The sequence below is a fragment of the Plecotus auritus genome (genome assembly GCF_963455305.1).
Source record: "Plecotus auritus genome assembly, chromosome: 12".
NCBI lineage: Eukaryota > Metazoa > Chordata > Mammalia > Chiroptera > Vespertilionidae > Plecotus > Plecotus auritus.
The window spans coordinates 5,213,813-5,232,006 of NC_137778.1; the positions used below are offsets into that span (position 1 = coordinate 5,213,813).

The following is an 18,194-nucleotide window of genomic DNA, read 5'->3' on the forward strand; positions in this document are numbered from 1 at the left end:
ACGTTTCTCATTTAACCACCCCATGAGGTAGATATGACTAGGCTCAGGTTACAGGTGGGGAAACCAAGGCTCAGAGATCAAGTAGCGTGCTGGACTCCAGCTGCAAGTCAGCAGGTGGGACTTCAACCCTTGCACGTCCGACTCGAGAGCTCTTGGCTTTACTGACTGGCTGACGCGCGGGGCCCACGTGCTCCCCTCCCCCACCAGGTCTGCCATCCTTCTCTTGCAGTCACAGCATGGAAGAGACACAAGGAGAGATAAACATAGAGCCAGACTTTATTAAGACAAACTACACATGATATTTTCTTTTTCCTTCCTGCAAGGCCCATCATCAAAAACTGATCTCACAGCATTTCTAATTCAAGAACACACATTTCACAAAACAAAGATTTCAGAGATGGAAGGAGAGAGGGTCTTTGTGCTTTGTTTTGGAGGGTCTTAAGGCCAGCGCCAGACAATAGAGAAGAGGGTGTCCCAGCAGTTCCCTCTGCCATCGGCCTTCTTTCCACCCATCAAAAGCCTCCAAATATCAGCAGAGGGGCCAGGAGATGGGCAGGTGGCCTAGAGGCTCAGCCTCTGTCTGAGCCCACACCCTCCTCTGTCCCAACCTCTTATCCCATCCGTTTGGGCTGATGACACTGAAAACAGTGAGGCTCAGCCCCTCTGTGAGGCATCCGAGGGGCAGGCAGAAAGACACAGGTTTCTCCAAGGTTTCCTTTCCCTATTTCAGACCTCCCTTTCCCTTCACCCACCCCCTCAGCACACACACACACACACACACACACACACACACATTTTTAAAAGTAACCATTTCCCTATACATCTCAGAATCCAATTCTGAGCATCCTTACCTTCATCCAAAATGGCAACCCATTATGGATGGACTGAATAGAGAAACCAGGCCAATCCCTGGGCAAAGAGGCTTCTCAGAAGTCGCCTCCTGGCAGTTTCATGAGGAACACCAGGGAGACACAGGGATCTCTGTGCTCTTAAAGGAGAACCCTGCCAAGAGCTGGAGTTTCCCCTCGATGTCTATGCCCTCAGGGGGGGAAGGATCTGGGGGCTTCCATCACTGTCATCATACCTCTTTTTGGCACTCTAATTGGCAGTCAGCCAGGGAAATAAATAGGAAGAAAAAAATCATTTTCCAGTATTTTCTCTCCTCTTTTAATTTTCATCTTCACAGCAGACTTGCTTTTTTCCCAAGGGGAATCTGAGAAGCAAAATGTTCTTGTTGTTTTAATAAGACCTGGGGAAATTCCACTGGCCTCTGTGGCTGGTGATCTGGTCAGGATCTGAGAGAGGACGATGGCTTCTTGGGTATCCTGGTTGGTAAGGCCTTCAGGGGAGCACTGGGTGAACAGCCACGGGAGGCTGGGAAGGGATGGTTTCTGTCATCGGGCTGAACTGTAAGGAGCTACAGGACAGGTGGTGGCAGGAATTCCACTGGGTCTGTGCACAGTGGCTCCCCAGGGGAGCTTGCACCCCCTGGCCTGCTTGCGCCCACCCCCTGGCAGAGTAAAGGCAGGACATTTGCCAGGCATACATACCAAGGCACTTGTAAAGTCGAGGATGCTGGGCAAGCTCCAAGGACCTCTTTTTAGGTAAGACTGGGTAGAGGCAGCGGCAGCCAAGGGCGGCCCATGGCAACCTCACCGCCTCCAAGGCTTGGCCCGTGGAAACCACAGATTCGAGAGCACACCTCATGCAAGTTCCTCGGCTCATGCTCTTTCCTGGCTAGGAGCTCTGGGGTCTTCCTTGCAGGAGGAAGGGTACTCAGTTCACAGGAGCCATAGAGACTGGGAGAAACCTCTGGCATGTGGCTGGTATGGAGAGAATTATCCTATCTCTCTGGCTACCCCTCCCAGGCAAGATTTGGCCTGGTTCCCTTCCCTTACTGCCCCCTGTTCAGCGAGTAACCTGAGAGTGTTCACTGAGTGTCCTGGTAGAGGATGGGGAAGAGACAGAGGCCTGGCTAGATCTCTGACAGCACTGGCCCAGAAGGAGCAGAGCGGTGATGAGAAAAGACAGGTGGGATCAGAAGGAACCCCTCTTCCTTCTCTGAGCCTCCTTGGTCCCCACCTGGTCCTAGGCCCCCACACTGGAGGGTCACACTGAAAGGTCATCTGACCTGGCCTTGCTGCTGGCCTTGCTGAGTCGGCGCTTGTCCCTCTGGTAGCCCTGGGAGAGGCCGTGCCCGGGGGAGACTCCATTGGGGACCTCGGGCTTCTGGGCATAGCGGATGTGAATGAACCCCTCCCCCGGCATCTGCTCCTGGCCGCGCACCTGCTCGGTGGCCAGGTTGTCTGTGTTTTGCTGGGAGGCCATCCTGTTGCTGAAGGGGTTGAAGAACTTGCCCCCAGGACCGTTCTCCAGGCACTGGCTGAAGTCGGGGGGCGGCGTGCAGCCCGGGGCCGCGCCCGTGGAGGGGCCGGGCAGCTGGCACTCAGCCCTGCCCTGGCCTGCCCGGGCGAGCCGCGGCCTGAGCTTCTTCCAGCCCAGGTGGTAGAGCTCGGCCAGGCTGAGGAAGAGGGACAGCCCGGCCACGGCCAGCATGAAGACGATGAACACGTTCTTCTCCGTGGGCCGCGACACGTAGCAGTTGACGGGGTGGGGGCAGGGGCTGCGGCGGCAGACATGCAGCGTGTCCAGGAAGATCCCGTAGAGGAGGTACTGGCCCACGATGAAGGCCACCTCCATGGTGGTGCGGATCAGGATGCTGCACACGTAGGTGTTGAGCAGCGTGCCCTGGAGGACGATCTTCCCGTTGGCCTCCTCCCAGCAGGACAGCTCCGTCTTCTCGGCCGCCGGGTATCCATAGGAGCCGGCGGCCTGGCCCTCTCTGGCCCCGTGAGCGGCCTCCCGCAGCCGGCGCTTCTCCTGCATGCGCACCGTGTGCATGGCGTGGCCCATGTACACCAGCGACGGCGTGGACACGAAGATGATCTGCAGCACCCAGTAGCGGATGTGCGAGATGGGGAAGGCCTGGTCGTAGCAGACGTTCTCGCAGCCCGGCTGCATGGTGTCGCACTGGAAGTCCGCCTGCTCGTCGCCCCAGGAGGACTCGGCGGCCGTGCCCAGCACCAGCATGCGGAAGATGAAGAGCACGGTGAGCCACACCTTGCCGATCACCGTGGAGTGCTTGTGTACCTCCTCCAGGAACTCCCCCAGGAAGCTCCAGTCGCCCATGGTGGCTCAGCAGAGGGCAGACACCTGCAAAAAGGGGGAGAAAAGGAGTGGGGTGCTTCTGCCAAAGTCTGGGAGCTCCAGTCCTGCCCTGGGATGCCACTGATGCATATCAGTGTGTGCTCTAAGAAAGTGCAACTAATACGTCAAATTCAGCTAAAAAGCTCTCTTCTCCCCCACCCCCCCCCCCACCCCCAGCAAAAATACAAAGGAAGAGATTAGAAGTGGTTATAGTAGCATGACCAGAGCATGGTTCCCACACTTAAATGGATCTAGAAATGAACTGAGATGTGTGTTACAATGTGGATTCTGTGCTCTTAGCCCCAAAGATTCTACTTCAGTGGGTCTGGAGTGCCCCCCCACCCCGCCCCAATCTGGATTTGCAATTAGCAGACAGGGTGATTCTGAGGCTACACCAGGGGGGTTTGAGGATTAAATGAAAGAGCATGTGTGTGGGAACCCTGTCAGAGTACCCAGGATGCTCAAGGCCAATTGGAGTGTAGGGGCCCTTTTCAGAGTATGCTGGATGTTCAAGGCCACTCTGAGCGTGGGGATCTTAATCAGAATGTTCAAGGCTAAATTGCTATATGCAGGTGCAAAAGCAAGGATACAGCAATCTATGCCCTGTGCAAGCGTACCCCTCTGTCGCCCAGATAATACTGAGTCACTATTTGGCATAAAGCCTCTTTTGCTTAAGCTTGTTTGAGCTTGTATGTAAGTTGCCACTGACCAGCCAGCAGTATGTGGCTGCTACTGTGTGAGGCTCCTGGACTGGCCCCCATGTCGGAGGCTGTAGCTCTAATAAGAGCTCCTGTTGGAGGCTACTTTATGGGAACGCTGTATTTATTAATCAGTCGGTGTGCGGCTGCCTGCCTTTATGGGACTCTACTTTGAAGAGCTGTTTTGTCTAAGGGCTCTTTGTTAGCAATGGCTATTTGGCCTGCAATAAAGACTCTTATATATCCACGACTTCTTATACCTTCTCCATCTACCACCTGGCATCTAAGGAGGTCCAGTCCCTGGCAGAGGGGCTTGGACCCAACAGTTGGTATAGTCAGGCAGGATTAGGACCTGTGTACCCAACAATGTGATATGTTGAAATACCACAAATGTCCCATGTGTTTGGATGGCTGTTAGGTGGAAAACAAAACTTTTATGTCTCCAGAGGGCAGGACTAGGTGGAGGAGGAAAGAGTGAGTGCCAAATGTGGCCCCCCTCAGGAAGCAGTCTCTAATCATCAGAACCATACAGTATGGACGAGGTGTATTGGGCGGTAGCGAATAAAATGTCTTGGGTCACACCAGGTAGGTATCACAGATGACTGCTCAGGTTCCCCTAGCTGCAAGAGTGGGCAATGTGGATCTCCTGCACCTCAGCGCCATTGCAGCGTACAGCTTGGCTTGGCCTCCTGCACACATACAGAAGGTACCCACCATAGACCTGCTCACTCTCACATCCAGACTAAATGCCCCAATCCCTATGTCCCATCCAAAACCTTCCCTCATTAGGCCCCTGCCTGCTTCTCAGCCTCGTTTTCTGCCTGTCCCTTATAGTTCCCTTTATCCAACCATGCCAAGTCTGGAAGATTTCCAGATGTCCTCCTCCAAACCACCTCCTATAGGCCCCCTCCATCCCAGCTGAGTCCCATTTACCCTTCAAAATTGACCCAGTCATGGCTTCTTCCAGCCCTCTCTGCTCTCTCAGGCTGAGCCTCTTCAGCTCCTGTGGTGGCCCTGAGACACTCACTCCTCCCCTACTTGCCATCCTGTTTTGTAATCCTTTGCCCAGCTGTGTCCTTCCAGTCAAGGCTCATGGAGACCAGGGACTGTCTTTTCCCCTGTGTCATCATCACCTGACCCAGAGCCTGGCCTAGAATGGGTGCTTAGAATATCTTTGTTGAGTGAATTAAGAAAGGGGTGTCAAGCACTGGTGTTTCCTACCCAGTGGCGATCTCAGTCCCTATTCCTTTCCTGGTCCCATCAGTAGGGTGAAAGGGCAGATGTCACTTTTTCAGTCTCCACTGCAGCTAGTCAGGTCACTGAGGTGTGGGGAGAGACCGATGTGGAGGGAGTGCTCTAGGAAATGCTTGTCCAACCCTCAGTGAATGGCGGGAGCCTCTGTTGAAGTCCTCCCTACCCCCACCCCTTCCTGCCCGTGGACAGGGTTATGTGAGCCAAGATGTCTGAAGTTGCCCAGAGACTCTCAGAAATAGCAGATAGTGCCCTGAGGCCTCTGAAACTCTTGAATCTCCTACCTCTAGAAATCTTATTGATGAACAATACATGTCCTCATGGCTTAAGCTTCTGATCAATTCTCTGTATATATTCATTGATTGTTTAAATGTTTTTGAGAGAGAGAGAGAGAGAGAGAGAGAGAGAGAGAGAGAGAGAGAGAGGAATGATGATCTGAGAGAGAAACATGGACCAGTTGACTCCCACATGTACTCTGGTCAGGAACTGAACCCACAACCCGGATATGTGCCCTGACCAGGAATCAAGCCAGTGGCCTTTTGGTGCATGGGATGATGGTCACCCAACTGAGCCACACCAGCCAGGGCAAGTTTCTAACCAATTCGAATCAACAGAATGACAAAAGGAAAGGAAAGTGAAGGGAGGACAGGGGAGGGGAGGGGAGGGGAGGGGAGAGGAAGGGGAGGGGAGGGGAGGGGAGGGGAAGGGAGGGAGGGGAGGGGAGGGGAGGGGAGGACAGGGGAGGGGAGGGGAGGGGAGGGGGGGAGGGAGGGGAGGGAGGGGAGGGGAGGGGAGGGGAGGGATATTCTTAGAATCATAAAACCTCAGACTCTGATGGGGCATTAAAGATTGTCAAGCTCAAACCTTGACCTTCACAGTTTGCTGCCAGTATGCCCTGGTTCCTATCTGAATGGGCTTTATACATATGAGGAAGGAGTGGGTGGAAGGGCCACATTTCATGGCCCGGGCTTCTTTGGGTCCTGAGCTGATTCCTTGACAGAGTTCTACCAATACCTCTTACCTCCCTTCACGTTCCCCAACCCTGAGAGTACACAGCGTCTCTGGGAATGAGGGAATCCATGAGTGAGTGGAAAGGGCCTTATCTCTCTTCCCCTCCATATCAAAGACCCAGCTAGGTCTTGAGGCCTTTCCTCTGGTTTTGATCAGACAATGTGGGAAAATGCCTGATTAGATAAGAGTTTAAATGGGCTGTCATCTCTTCTGGGCATGTGCACAGTGTTCAGCACCTTCAGGGTCAGGCACACAAGTGTGGGGACCAGGATGTGGTGAGGAAGAGAAGGGGTGGGAGAGAAGTAGAGAGGATGAAGAGCACAAGGAGGAACAAAAAGAGGTAAAAGACAAGGGGGAGTTGGAAATGGAGAAAAATAGACCATGTATGGGTTAAGAGAAGATGGCTTGGGGGTTAGCTAATTGGAGCTCAAATCCCTGTTATCTGCTGAGCTTGGAGAAGTTATTGGATTTGTGTCTCAATAACCTCAACTGCAAAATGGGTATGATATTATTTAGCTCAGAGAGTATTATGAGGTGGTGGATACAAAGCACTTAGCATAGTGCTCAGTATATAAGAACTGAATAAAAGGCAGCCATTACCAGCAAGGACAGTGGTGGGGAAGAACAATAATTGGAGAAGGAAAAAGAAAGAGCAAATAGAAAGATTACAAAGAAGAGAGAAACAGATGGAAAAGCAGAAGGGAGAACGTGGGAGGAAAACAGATGCAAATAAAAAGTGAGTGAAAAGGAAGAAATAAACAAATGTCATACACTTCTAGGATTTGGGTCAAGTTTTACAAACTCTCCTCAGGCCCTGAAGACTTTTCCTCTGATCTTCTGACTCTGTCGCTTATTCCTTGCAAGTCCCCAAGGAAGTATAAAATAGTTCCAGGCAAAGAATGTGATGCTCTGGTTTGGTCTGTCCAGAGTCTTCGTTGCTGACTCCCTCGTTGGTGGGTCACCTGGAAGGAGTAAAGCAGGGACAGAAGGGAACATCGTGGAATACCAGAAAGACAGTATTGGAAATGACGGCTCCTCAGGAAACAAGAGAAAACTGGCCAAGGCGGGGTTGGGTGGGGCTATCCCCCGGGGCCTTGATGGCAGCAGACCGGGTGAAAGACCTCTCGTTTGTGACTTCCTGAATGACTCAGGCAAGGTCAGAAAAACTGAAAATTGTTACCACGTACCAGCTGCTCAGTTTATAACAGGAAAGGTCTCTGGCTGAAGTCAGTTTTCCAACTACACTAAGTCCCTTTGGGTCTCCCACAACCTTAGCCCAAGAAACTTGTGAAGGCCTGGGGGTAGGGTTGGAGGGGGTCAATGAGGAAAAAAAGGGACATGTGCAATACTTTCAACAATATACATTTGAATAAATAAATAAACAAACAACAGCAACAAAAGACAAACAAAGACTCCCTGCCTTTTCTGAGCTTGACTGCCCTTATTTCCCTTCATGAAGTGAAGAAATTAAACTCATAATTGCAATAAAATGTGATGTTTTACTATTAAGGAAGTACAGGGCAATATAGGGATATATGGCAGGAGGCTAACTCTAGGTTAGGGGGTTGAGGAGGGCCTCCTTAGAGCAGGGCCCTTCAAAGAGCTCTGGAAACTCGATTTCTACAGCCCTTTGCAGCCGATACCAGTTCTGAAGTGACCCAGGCAAAAGGAGGTGGTCCCTAGAAACTGGACAAGAGCATCCCAACGCTGAAGGTTCTTCACTACAAAACCTTCGACATCCTCTTTCAATGTGTCATAGCCTGGGACAAAGCAAACATTTTGGAGGAATCCACAGAGTATTTGTTTGGTAACAAGAGATGATACTCGGATAAGATGGAAAAGGCCAATGGAAGGCTTTGGTGTATAGTGAACATGAATCATTTTATAACCTTACTTCATGCATTACATGGCTAGAAAGAGAATTTGGGTATCTAAGGTATCTACATTTCCAGCTCAGTGCTTCTCCTCATGTTAGCACTGTTGCCTCCCTGTGCAGCCAATGTTTCCAAAAAAAATCAATTTAGAGCAATCCAGATTAGCATACATTCAGTCAGGACCTCTTCCTCTGATCCCACACGTCTAAGTAGACAATGGAGAAGACTTCTCAACTTGACCTCAGCCCTCTCTGATGTCTCCTGAACTCTGAAGACTAAATTACCATCCAGCAAGTAGGATACATTCTCAGGCTTAGTTATATGCTGCCTTACACTTGTTCTCCAAAAGTTTCTTGCTATCAGCCAATTTGAAAGTACTTTCTGGAGTCCCTACTATGTGTCCATCACTGTTCCGGGTACTGAAAATAATACCTAAGAAGTACCAGGTCTGCCACATATTAGGTACTCAATGATAGCTATAGAATTAATAAAACCAGGAATGATTTCTGCCCTCAATGATGTAAAAGCTTTCCCCCTCAAATTGGTAATAGATTGCTCAAAAGTCCAAAGCCCTGTCTTCTACTTTGTATACTTATTGCATTAGATTCTATCATTAGGTACATAATAAATATTTCTTTAAATGTTTTTACTGATTTCAGAGAGGAAGGGAGAGGGCAAGAGGGATAGAAACATCAATGATGAGAGAGAATCATTGATCGGCTGCCTCCTGCACGCCTCACACTGGGGATCGAGCCCACAACCCAGCATGTGCTCTGACGGGGAACTGACCTCCTGGTTCATAGGTCGATGCTTAACCATTGAGCCATGCCAGCCGGGCTCAGTTTTTATTATTGAATGAGGCTCCTCATAACCACTTTGGGGGGTGATGGTTATTACCTCTGTTTTGCAAAGGAGGAGACATGTAGAGAAGATAAGATATATTCAAAGAAACAAAGACTAATGGGAACAGATCCAGGACTTCATTCCAGAGTTTCTGATCCAGTCGGTGCACACCAGAAAGTTTCCCTCCATCTTCCCTCTAAGGACAAAGCCCATCAACCCTTAGGTCTCCCACTTTGGAACTTCAAAAGCTCCTGCTCACCCTAGGCAGTGAGTGATTTGAGACAGGGCTCTGCCCTTTAGTGGTAGGGAAGGCCTGGGAGTCAAATTTTATGCAATCAAGCCAACATTTACGACGCTCCCTTGATGTGGCCAGCACTGGGTGGGGTGCTGAGGGGATTAATGAAAAGAATAATTCAGTTCAGTTTTACAAAGTGAATTATTTGCTCTACTGGCTGTGTATTCTCTCTCCAACTCAACCCTGATCTCCTTCAAGACAAACCCCGTGTTTGTTCTTCATCGCAGCCTCCTCCTGAAATGCCCCTCCCTCCTTATTCTCCTTATTGCTTAACATTGAGCCTTACACCTGATAGTCGATTGGTGTACTTTTAAAAAACAGCAACAGTTAATGAATGACAGTGTTTGGGTTACTCAAAACACCTAATGACAGCAGAGGGTCTCTCTGGGAAGGTGGTTCAGGGGCATCTCCACAGTGACTGTGGGGTCCAGGACATCAAGGAGACAGGTCACTGCCCCTTTCTTCTGCCCATGGGAGAGCCCTCTGCTGGTCGGGGCAGGGCTGGGTGTCTGCAGCAGAGATGCCATCAGCATGGACCATTCCTTCTCTGCCTCCTCCCCCGGGTCCCTGGGGAGCTCACCCAAGTTTGTCAAAATTACACTTGAAGACCACTCCACGGAGTCTGAGTCTAATTCTAGACAGTGACGCAAGTTCTGGACAGTATCTAACAGATCTCTGGTTCTCAACAAAGGCTGCTATTCATAGTCATAGTCACAGCCCCCGGCTCCACGGGGCAATCCTGCTCACTATATAGTGGAATGTGTCACGGGGCAGGGTTGACTTGCTCCCCAATTGAGAGCATTCTGTTGTAAAATAGACTCAAAGAACCCCACTTCCTGGGTGCCTTAGACACAGCATCACGTCAGAAAGGGTTTGTGGAGCTGCCAGGCTGTGTCAGACATCAGAGGTGGCTTGTAAAGTGCCAAATAGAACTGTCATCTCAGAACTCTTCTGTGCTTTAGTCATCAGTGTGCCTTTTCCAGATTTCCCCTCATTCTAGTGCTTTCTCCCTGAAATGAATGTACGGGGAGAATCACATGAGAAAGTGGTCTTGGTCCTCAGAGACCTCAGGGGTCTCCATTATCCTTGGAGAGTCTCAGCTCCATGGTCTAGCGTACCCAGAGCTACCCAGAAAGAGGATTTGAATCTAGGTAATAATAGTAATAATAGTAATAGTAATAGTAATAGTAATAATAAAATAAGCTAACACTCATTGAGACCTTTCTACGTACTAGGCACTTGCAAGTTTCTTTATATACGTTTTCCTCATTGGATTCTCTCAAAAACATGAGGAAGTGAGGACTACCCCATCCCCTTTTCAGAGGGCTCAAAGAGGGTGACTTGAGCAAGTTCCCACTGCTATTAAGCGGGGAGTTGGCTTCAAACTCAGTTCTTGTCTGGTTTAGCAACAACGCTCCTGCCTTAACAACTGTGCTGGACGATCTAAATCGCCTGAAGTTCCTTTCTTTTTTTTTTTTTTAATATATTTTATTGATTTTTTTAATAGAGAGGAAGGGAAAGGGACAGAGAGTTAGAAACATCGATGAGAGAGAAACATCGATCAGCTGCCTCCTGCACACTCCCTACCGGGTATGTGCCCGCAACCAAGGTACATGCCCTTGACTGGAATCGAACCCGGGACCCTTGAGTCCGCAGGCCGACGCTCTATCCACTGAGCCAAACCGGTTAGGGCTGAAGTTCCTTTCTTGAAAATCCTTGCCAAAGGCTAGCCACTTTACCTCGGAGGACTGCCTGGGGGATGTTTGCGAGTCACGGTCAGAATAGGGAGTTGATTTGTAAGCGGTTGGGGCAATTCTATCGGGACCTGTGCCTCTGAACCTTGACCACCATGGAGGGGAGCGGGAGATGGAGATGAGAGGAAAGGAGAGACAGATGGCTGAGACAAAGTATCACTTCAGTTTGCCTCCTACTCTAGCCAGTGGCAGATAATTAACTCCTCTTTCAATCTAATGATTGAATTCCGGCAAGGACAGAGGGGTCCGCTCAGAGACACCCTACTCGCAGACAGTTGTTTCAAGGCCAAGGAGATGGGAAGGAGCAGGCAAAGTGGAGAAAGAGGATTATGTTAAGCTGAGTACTTTTTCTCCTTCAAATGTTGGAAGGAAAAATATTTATAAGGAGTGGGTGGCAAATAAAGCTATTCAATTACAATTAAATACTGAGAGGTCTTTATTAATTGTCCCCAGAGGGGTGGATTAGAAGCTATACAATTACTAATGAAATTATGTTTATGAAATGCTTACATGTCCCTATTATTCCCACCATCTTGTCATAGACTCACAGTACAGTAGAGCTAAAATCTAGAGATCAATAAAAACTCAACCCCTTATTTTTACACAAGATGAAGATGAGGGTCAAGGGTAGTTAAGTAAGAACAGATACCACGAAGTTAAGTGCTTTCCACGTGTGAAGCACTGTACAACTGTACTTTCTAAGCCTTACAGTAGCCCTGCTAGGAAACAAGTATTATCCCATTTCACAGATGGAAAAACTGAGGCTCAGAGGTTAAGTACCTTGTACAAAGTCACACAACTAGCAGAGACTGCCTAAGGTACGTGAGCCTGGTACCAAAGTCTACATTTTCTCTGTCTGTAAAAGGGAAAGAAAGTCAAAGAGCTTCTAGGACTGACAGCTGGTGACAAACCTATGAGCAGGCCCCAGTCTCTTACTCCCCAAGCAGGGCTTTCCCCACTTTCCATAAGAGGCCAGGGTTTGTCCTTCCGGCCTCCGGCTTAGTGGCTGGCCACCTCCTGCATGGGCTGCTCCCAGAATTAATGATTACATCAGGGCCCTCAGCCCACAGTGGTCAGGATTCCCAGACTCCAGCATCTGCCACCATTTGGCCAGAATTCACATATAGAAAGTTATTTCCTTTTTTAGCCATTATAAGTGCTCTTGGCCGCGGCCGTGTCCACTGCCAGGTTCTCGGCTGGCTAAACAGCAGGCTCTGGTGTTCCATTGATGTCAAATCATAGCGAGAACAAAGGAAACAGAAAGAGCTAGGTGAGGCGGCGGGGCATGATCCCTAAGGAATGGTAAGTCTAACCCTGCTCCCATCCCTCTCTGGTTGTGCGACCTTAGGCAAGTCATTCAACTTCTCCGTTTCCTCCTCATCTGAACAGGGGGAATGTTTACTCCTGGGTGTGAAACAATGTGTGGATATGTGCAATTGCCCAGAACAGTAGCTGGCACATAGAAGCTACTCAGTAATGCTAGTTCCCTGTTTTTCTTTTCTGACATTTCCAGTAAAAACTTCTCTCAAGTGTGAGCCAACTAGCCAACTTGGTGCAGGATTTGGTAGGACAGCAGGCTGCTTAGAGTGACACAGCAAGGGCCCCCCTGTGGCACCGAGTAAAGGTGTCAGGGGAGGGGAAGCTCGGGCAATGGGAAGGATATTAACTCAACCGTACATGGGTTATTTCACTAGAAACGAGGATTCCGGAGGCAGGGCTGGGGAAGAGGGAGGTGCAGGGCCCTCTCGCTCGTGGAAGTGGTGCAGCGGCCTCCTCACTGTCCTTGAACCCCAGCCCTTGGCCTGGCGGTGGACTCCCTGCCATACAATGTGAGCTTCCTGCCAGCCCTTCCTCCTGGGAGCGCCGCACTTTGAACCTAATCACCAACCTGAGGGCACGCCCACAGGGCGGGTTTGAAACGGCTTCGTTCTCCTTCTCCCTGCGGGCTGAGGAGAGGGCAGCCTGCCCCCAGCCACAGCTGCCCTCTCCGGAAGTTCTGTTTCACGAAGACGCCAGGTTTGATGGAAAACCTAGAAGTCCTCTGTGAACCGGAGGCTCAGAGAAGAGGCTCTTTCCAGTGTCGCCCGCTTCTTCGTGACTCTAGACCAGACAGCACCCTTCTGGGTTCCCTCGGGTGTGAAAGCGAGTGGTGGAGCGGGTGGCTGTGGAGGCCCCTCCGGCTCTAAGTTCGAGGAGCTGGAGGCTTTGTCCCTTGCCCGCGTGTCCTAGAATGGCAAGGTAGCGGCGAAGCCAAGAGGCAAAGCCAGTGTTCTGACTCCCAGCTTCAAGGTCAGCAGCAGGAGTCTCAGAAAAAGCCCCGTGGTCATAAACCCGAGGGACATGCCGCAGCGAGCCTTCACCGCAGAGAGGCCTTTGCGTGACACGCAATGCGATGTGAAGACACGTGGGCCGAGGGCCGGGCCACCTGGATCCCCCCTTGTTCGGTTGTGCACGGAGCACTTATGATGGGAGGGCCATATTCAATACATTGTTTTCCTTAACCCTATACCACCGCACAAGGAAGGCATTTACTAACTCTCTGGCAGACGAAGGAAGAAGGATCAGACATTAAACGCCACCCAAGCTCACACAGCGGAGAGTCTAACCCGATGTGACTGGCCCAGGCTCTCCATCCTCCCCTCCCCTGAGTTCCATGCGCTGCCAGCCCCCCTGTGCTATTTCAATGCCTGAGTCCGAGCCCCCGACTCCCTTTCCTCACGAGGGTGAGCGGATGGTTGAGGCTGGATGTTTCTCGCCCGTCGTTTGCTAATCGGTCGGAAATAACCGATCCACCAAGTGGCGCCCAGCTGTCCTTTGCCAGGAGCCAGCAGCTGCTGACCGCCGCGAGGAAGGGCGTCTCTTCTGGGACACCTGAAGCTCTCCTGAAAAAGGAGTGTCTCTCCCTTTCGCTCTGCTCAGTCCTCAGGCCTCAGAGGGGCCAGTTCACACAGAGACCTGCGGGGATCCCCGGTGGCGGAGGTCATCGTGGGGTCAGAGGGCAGAGCCTGGGCCCGGGCCGCACTGGCCCTGAGGCCGGCAGGTCTTCCAGGCCCTGTCCTGGCTGATCCAGCACACAGGTTCCCTGTCCTGCTTGAACTGGTTGGGTTCAGCGGTGGGGTCAGCCAGGACCCACGAGGCCAGGCTGCACCGTGGCCCTCGGCTGGCTGCTAGAGCCCAGGACTTTCTATTGTATGCGCCCACTCGCCCCGCCAGTGTTAATGATGAAGAAGCAGTGGGCAGGTGGGGTCAGGTTTTCCAATAGACTGTAGCAGGGGTCCTCAAACTATGGCCCGCGAGCCACATGCGGCCGCCGAGGACATTTATCCGGCCCACCGGGTGCCGCTGCCTGTCCTGCTTAGCAGCCGACTCATAGGAATTTGTTCATAGTTTTTTTTTTTAAACTATAGTCCGGCCCTCCAACGGTCTGAGGGACAGTGAACTGGCCCCCTGTTTAAAAAGTTTGAGGACCCCTGGACTGGAGAGATGCTAAGGAAGAAGCAGGAGGCTGGGGAAGAGGGAGGCACGGTGGCTCAGAAACCACAGCTCAGGGCGGAGTCAGAGGGCCTGGTGCCAGGGAGCGGAGCGGGTGTTCGCCCAGCTGAGCTGCCCGCTCCCTGTGGCGGCCCCAGCAAGTCACTTTCCTTTCCCAGGCCTTGCGTTCCCTTATTTGTCAAAGAGGAGCTAGACAGGCCACTAGGAAACCTCTTCTGGTGCGAATGGCCCAGCACCGGGAGGGCCGGAGCGCGAGGCAGCGAGCAGATGAGCATAGAGACCTGTTTGGGGAGCCTGGCCAGACACCCCTGGGGTTCTGAGGCCACGGCAAAGCGGGCCCCGCAGCCACGCTCCCGCCACATCTCTGAGCTGCACGTGTCTGGGGCGGGATGCCCGGGGCGGGGGCGGTTGGAACCAGGGAACCGCCCCCGGGCGCTCTCTGCTAAGCTCCCCTGGTCCCGGGCGTGCTCCTTGGCAGCTGCCGGGGAGGAAACAGCTTGGAGGGACAGAGGAGGGCAGGCCAGTGCGCGCTGCCCCCGGGGAACCTGCAGGAAGGTGCAGAGTTCAGAGCTGCCCCCTGGGAGCAGTGAGTCAGGGGCTGGGCTGTGAGCAGGGCAGGGGGTGAGGCGATGGAGACTGTGTGGCCGCCAGTCTAGAGTCAGGCTGGGCGCCTCTGAATGCCAGCTGTGTCCCCAGCCACCAGCCGCCTCTCCAGCAAACGGGAGTGCCACAACCCACAGCCCCGCCTTGGTCTCTTCTGTTTCATTTTGCTGCGTTTCTCCCAGGTCTGCTGACTCCCTGTCCAGTGCTCCCTTCTCTCAGGCCAGGGGCCGAGCCTCAGGAGACAGCCAACTGAGATGCTGAGGAGCAAGACCGGGAGCCCTCCGCCATGAGGCGCGGGGAGGGGAGACAGGACGAGCTGAACCAGGGCCGTCGGGACAGAGCCTCCTGCCCGGTCCCTCTCTCCGTTTCTCTGAGTTGTACCTGAGCCTAAGGAGTCATACACAGCCTTGTACTGCTGGTGGAACCAGAGGGATCCCGCTCCTCCCCGCCCCTCGGGTTACAGATGAGTAAACTGAGCCCCAGAGGGGAGAGTCCGGAAGTGCCCGGGGTCAGACAGTCACTCTGAATGCCAGAACCCAGGTCTCCCAGCCACCGAGGCCGGGTCTTTCGCCACCTGCTCAGAAAGGTCAGGAGCCGACAGAACCTTCAGCCCAGAGGCCCTCTGCGCCGCAGGGGAGGCGACCTCCAGTGGGTGCCTCTCCGGCTTCTCCTCGGGGTCCCCCAGCCTCTGGCCTCGGACGGAGTGACAGGCCAGATTGCTCACAGGGCGCAGTGGGGCATGGTCCTGCGCAGGAAACTGGGCAGGAATATTTTTAAAGCCTCCAACATGCCTTAGGGGAAAACCAAAACACTCTCCTAGATGCTGCAGAGAGCATTTCAAAAAGGATTCCCGCCTGGAGGACGCACAGAAAACAATGAGGGTTTTTTAAAGGGCCAATTCCATGTCAACAAAGTGCTGGGAGATGGACAGGGGACCCCTTTCACGTTGCCCTTGGAGCCCGGCAACCCCTCAAGGGGTGGACTACCTCCTACGACCCCCACTCGCCTCCCCACAGCTCCTTGCAGACCCAGTAAGTCATTCCTCTCGGCCTCGGAGAGCACCCTCCTTAGCACATCGGACCTCAGCATCCAGGGAAGACTGCGGGGGCATGAGCCCAGGGCACAGAGAGAGAACTTGGTTGTTATCCAGCCTGGACCCCAGGCTCGCCCTCCTGGCTCCTTCCCGTCCGCTGGTGGTTTCACCTCTGAAAATGCACGTCCCCCCTTACCTTCCTCTCCGCTCTGAAACGCCCGCCGGCCCCTCTCCTCTGACCGCCCACTGCTCCTGGCTCTCCAGCCTGTCACTTGTCCCTCTTCCACCCTCTTTTGAATCCGTATCTGTCACCCGCCCTCCTCCCCCTTCTTCCTACTCTTTCTCTCTCCACCCCCTTCCCCCGGGTCCCTCCCTCCCTTCTCTCTTTTGTGCTCTTAGAATCTTTGCTCACTTAAAAGTTTTCTCTCCTCCACCTCCTTGCAGCCTCTCCTAGCCGAGTTCTCCCCTGAGGGAGGCAGAGCCCTCCTCCTCCCCCCTGCCCTCCCGCTGTCATCGAGGCCACAGCGCTCGCTCGCCGTCGCCCCTGTCCCCCCGTCCCCCGAGGCGGGTGGTGGTGCGTGGCCTGGGCTTTGCCTGCCCACCCTCTGCTGCCTCCTCAGCCCTCTCAGCCAGAGCGGGAAAGCTGGCACTGCCCAGAGCTCCCTCCTCATCCTTTTCCTGCCCAGATAAAAGGGCCCTGGATCCTGGAAAGGTCTTTTGGGGACTCTTACTGTGCCCACTGCAGCGAGCTGAGTGCCAGCTGGCAGGGGAAACCCGCTGTCACGAATTACAGCCACCAACAACCAGAGTGGACACCAGGGGTCCCTGCCAGCTCCAAGGACAGGAGGGGCATCCCACACTCCCCTCGCCTCCTTCGATGAGGCCAGAGCACCTGCCATGTGCAGGCACTGGGCAAGGCGGTGCCCTTTGATACACACGGAGTGGCCAGGTGATGATGATCTCTGAACGCATAATAATCTGGCCACTCAGTGTATATCCTATATAATAAAAGGCTAATATGCAAATTGTTCCCTCAACCAGGAGTTCAACCAGCAGGCAGGCCGGCCAACCACCCATGTCCCCTCCCTCTGGCCAGGCTGGCCGGACCCCACCCATGCACGAATTCATGCACTGGCCTCTAATATATATATATACTGAGTGGCCAGATTATTATGCGTTCAGAGATCATAATAATCTGGCCACTCAGTGTATATATTCTATTTTTCTCACGTCATCATCCCATTTCCAATGCTGTGAGGCAGACAGACATTTCTGCATCCCACATTTGAGGGAGCTGAGGTTCAGAGAAATCAAATAACATAATCCTGGTTAATCACATGACTCAGTTAGTAATGATAGAATCGGGATTAAGAGTTTTAGCCAATGCCGAAGTTCACCTCTTCGCTCTTTCCACAAAAAGCGTACAGATCTTCCAGCTGGCATTGGTCCAATGGGAGTAATTTTGTCTGTTTCTCGTTAGATCCCTGTCACCGGTGAGCAAATTCAGAAATTGCAAGGCAGCTCCTTGTTGTCAACTCCTTTCCTCCACTGCTCACCTGAGCACATAGCCACGGCTCCCTGGAGGGATCACCAATGGCAGGGATTACGGTGACTGGGCAGAAACCAGATAACCAACAACCAAGAGCCCCCTGATGGCGAGAGCTAGGCGGAACCCCCAGAGATGATCTGGAACAGCCAGGGAAACTGAGGCCCAAAGACTCAAAGCCACTTACTGTCACGCACAGTCAAGTGAGTGGCTGAGGCAGGATCAGACCCCAGCTCCATTTCTTTGTTCCGCATTATCGCCTTCATTTCATAGCACCCTTCACAAACATGCCAGCATTCTGCAAAACCATTTATCTTCCATACGTGAGTAAGCTTAGGTTCTCAAGAGGGGAAAGAATGGGGCCAAATTTCCTGTGTCCAGAGATGCAACAGTCCTGTTGAAAACAAGGCCAGGATTCTTGATTCCGTAGCCAGAACTTCCCCACTTTGCGGGGCAGCATCAGAGCAGATTCTGGGCCTCGCTCAGGTTTGAACGCCGGCTCTCCCCCTTCCTAGCTGGGTGACACTGGGCAAGTTAACCTCCATGCATCTCAGTTTCCTCAACCTTCCAGGGTGGTCATGAGGACT

General features: G+C 52.6%; 1 protein-coding gene across 2 annotated transcripts; it reads right to left on the reverse strand.

The window, feature by feature from the left end:
- Positions 1-253: 253 nt before the first annotated feature.
- On the reverse strand, positions 254-16,342 carry GJA5 (gap junction protein alpha 5). 2 transcript variants are annotated; one of them, XM_080648399.1, is made up of 3 exons: positions 16,258-16,328; positions 6,939-7,129; positions 266-3,213 (listed from the first exon to the last, which is right to left on the reverse strand). In XM_080648399.1, the coding sequence occupies exon 3, from the start codon at positions 3,187-3,189 to the stop codon at positions 2,110-2,112; it is 1,080 nt and encodes a 359-aa protein (XP_080504525.1). In that variant the 5' UTR covers positions 3,190-3,213; positions 6,939-7,129; positions 16,258-16,328; the 3' UTR covers positions 266-2,109. The 2 variants fall into 2 exon arrangements, with proteins under 2 accessions (XP_080504524.1, XP_080504525.1); XM_080648398.1 differs by lacking the exon at positions 6,939-7,129 and having other exon boundaries at positions 254-3,213; positions 16,258-16,342.
- Positions 16,343-18,194: the final 1,852 nt, after the last annotated feature.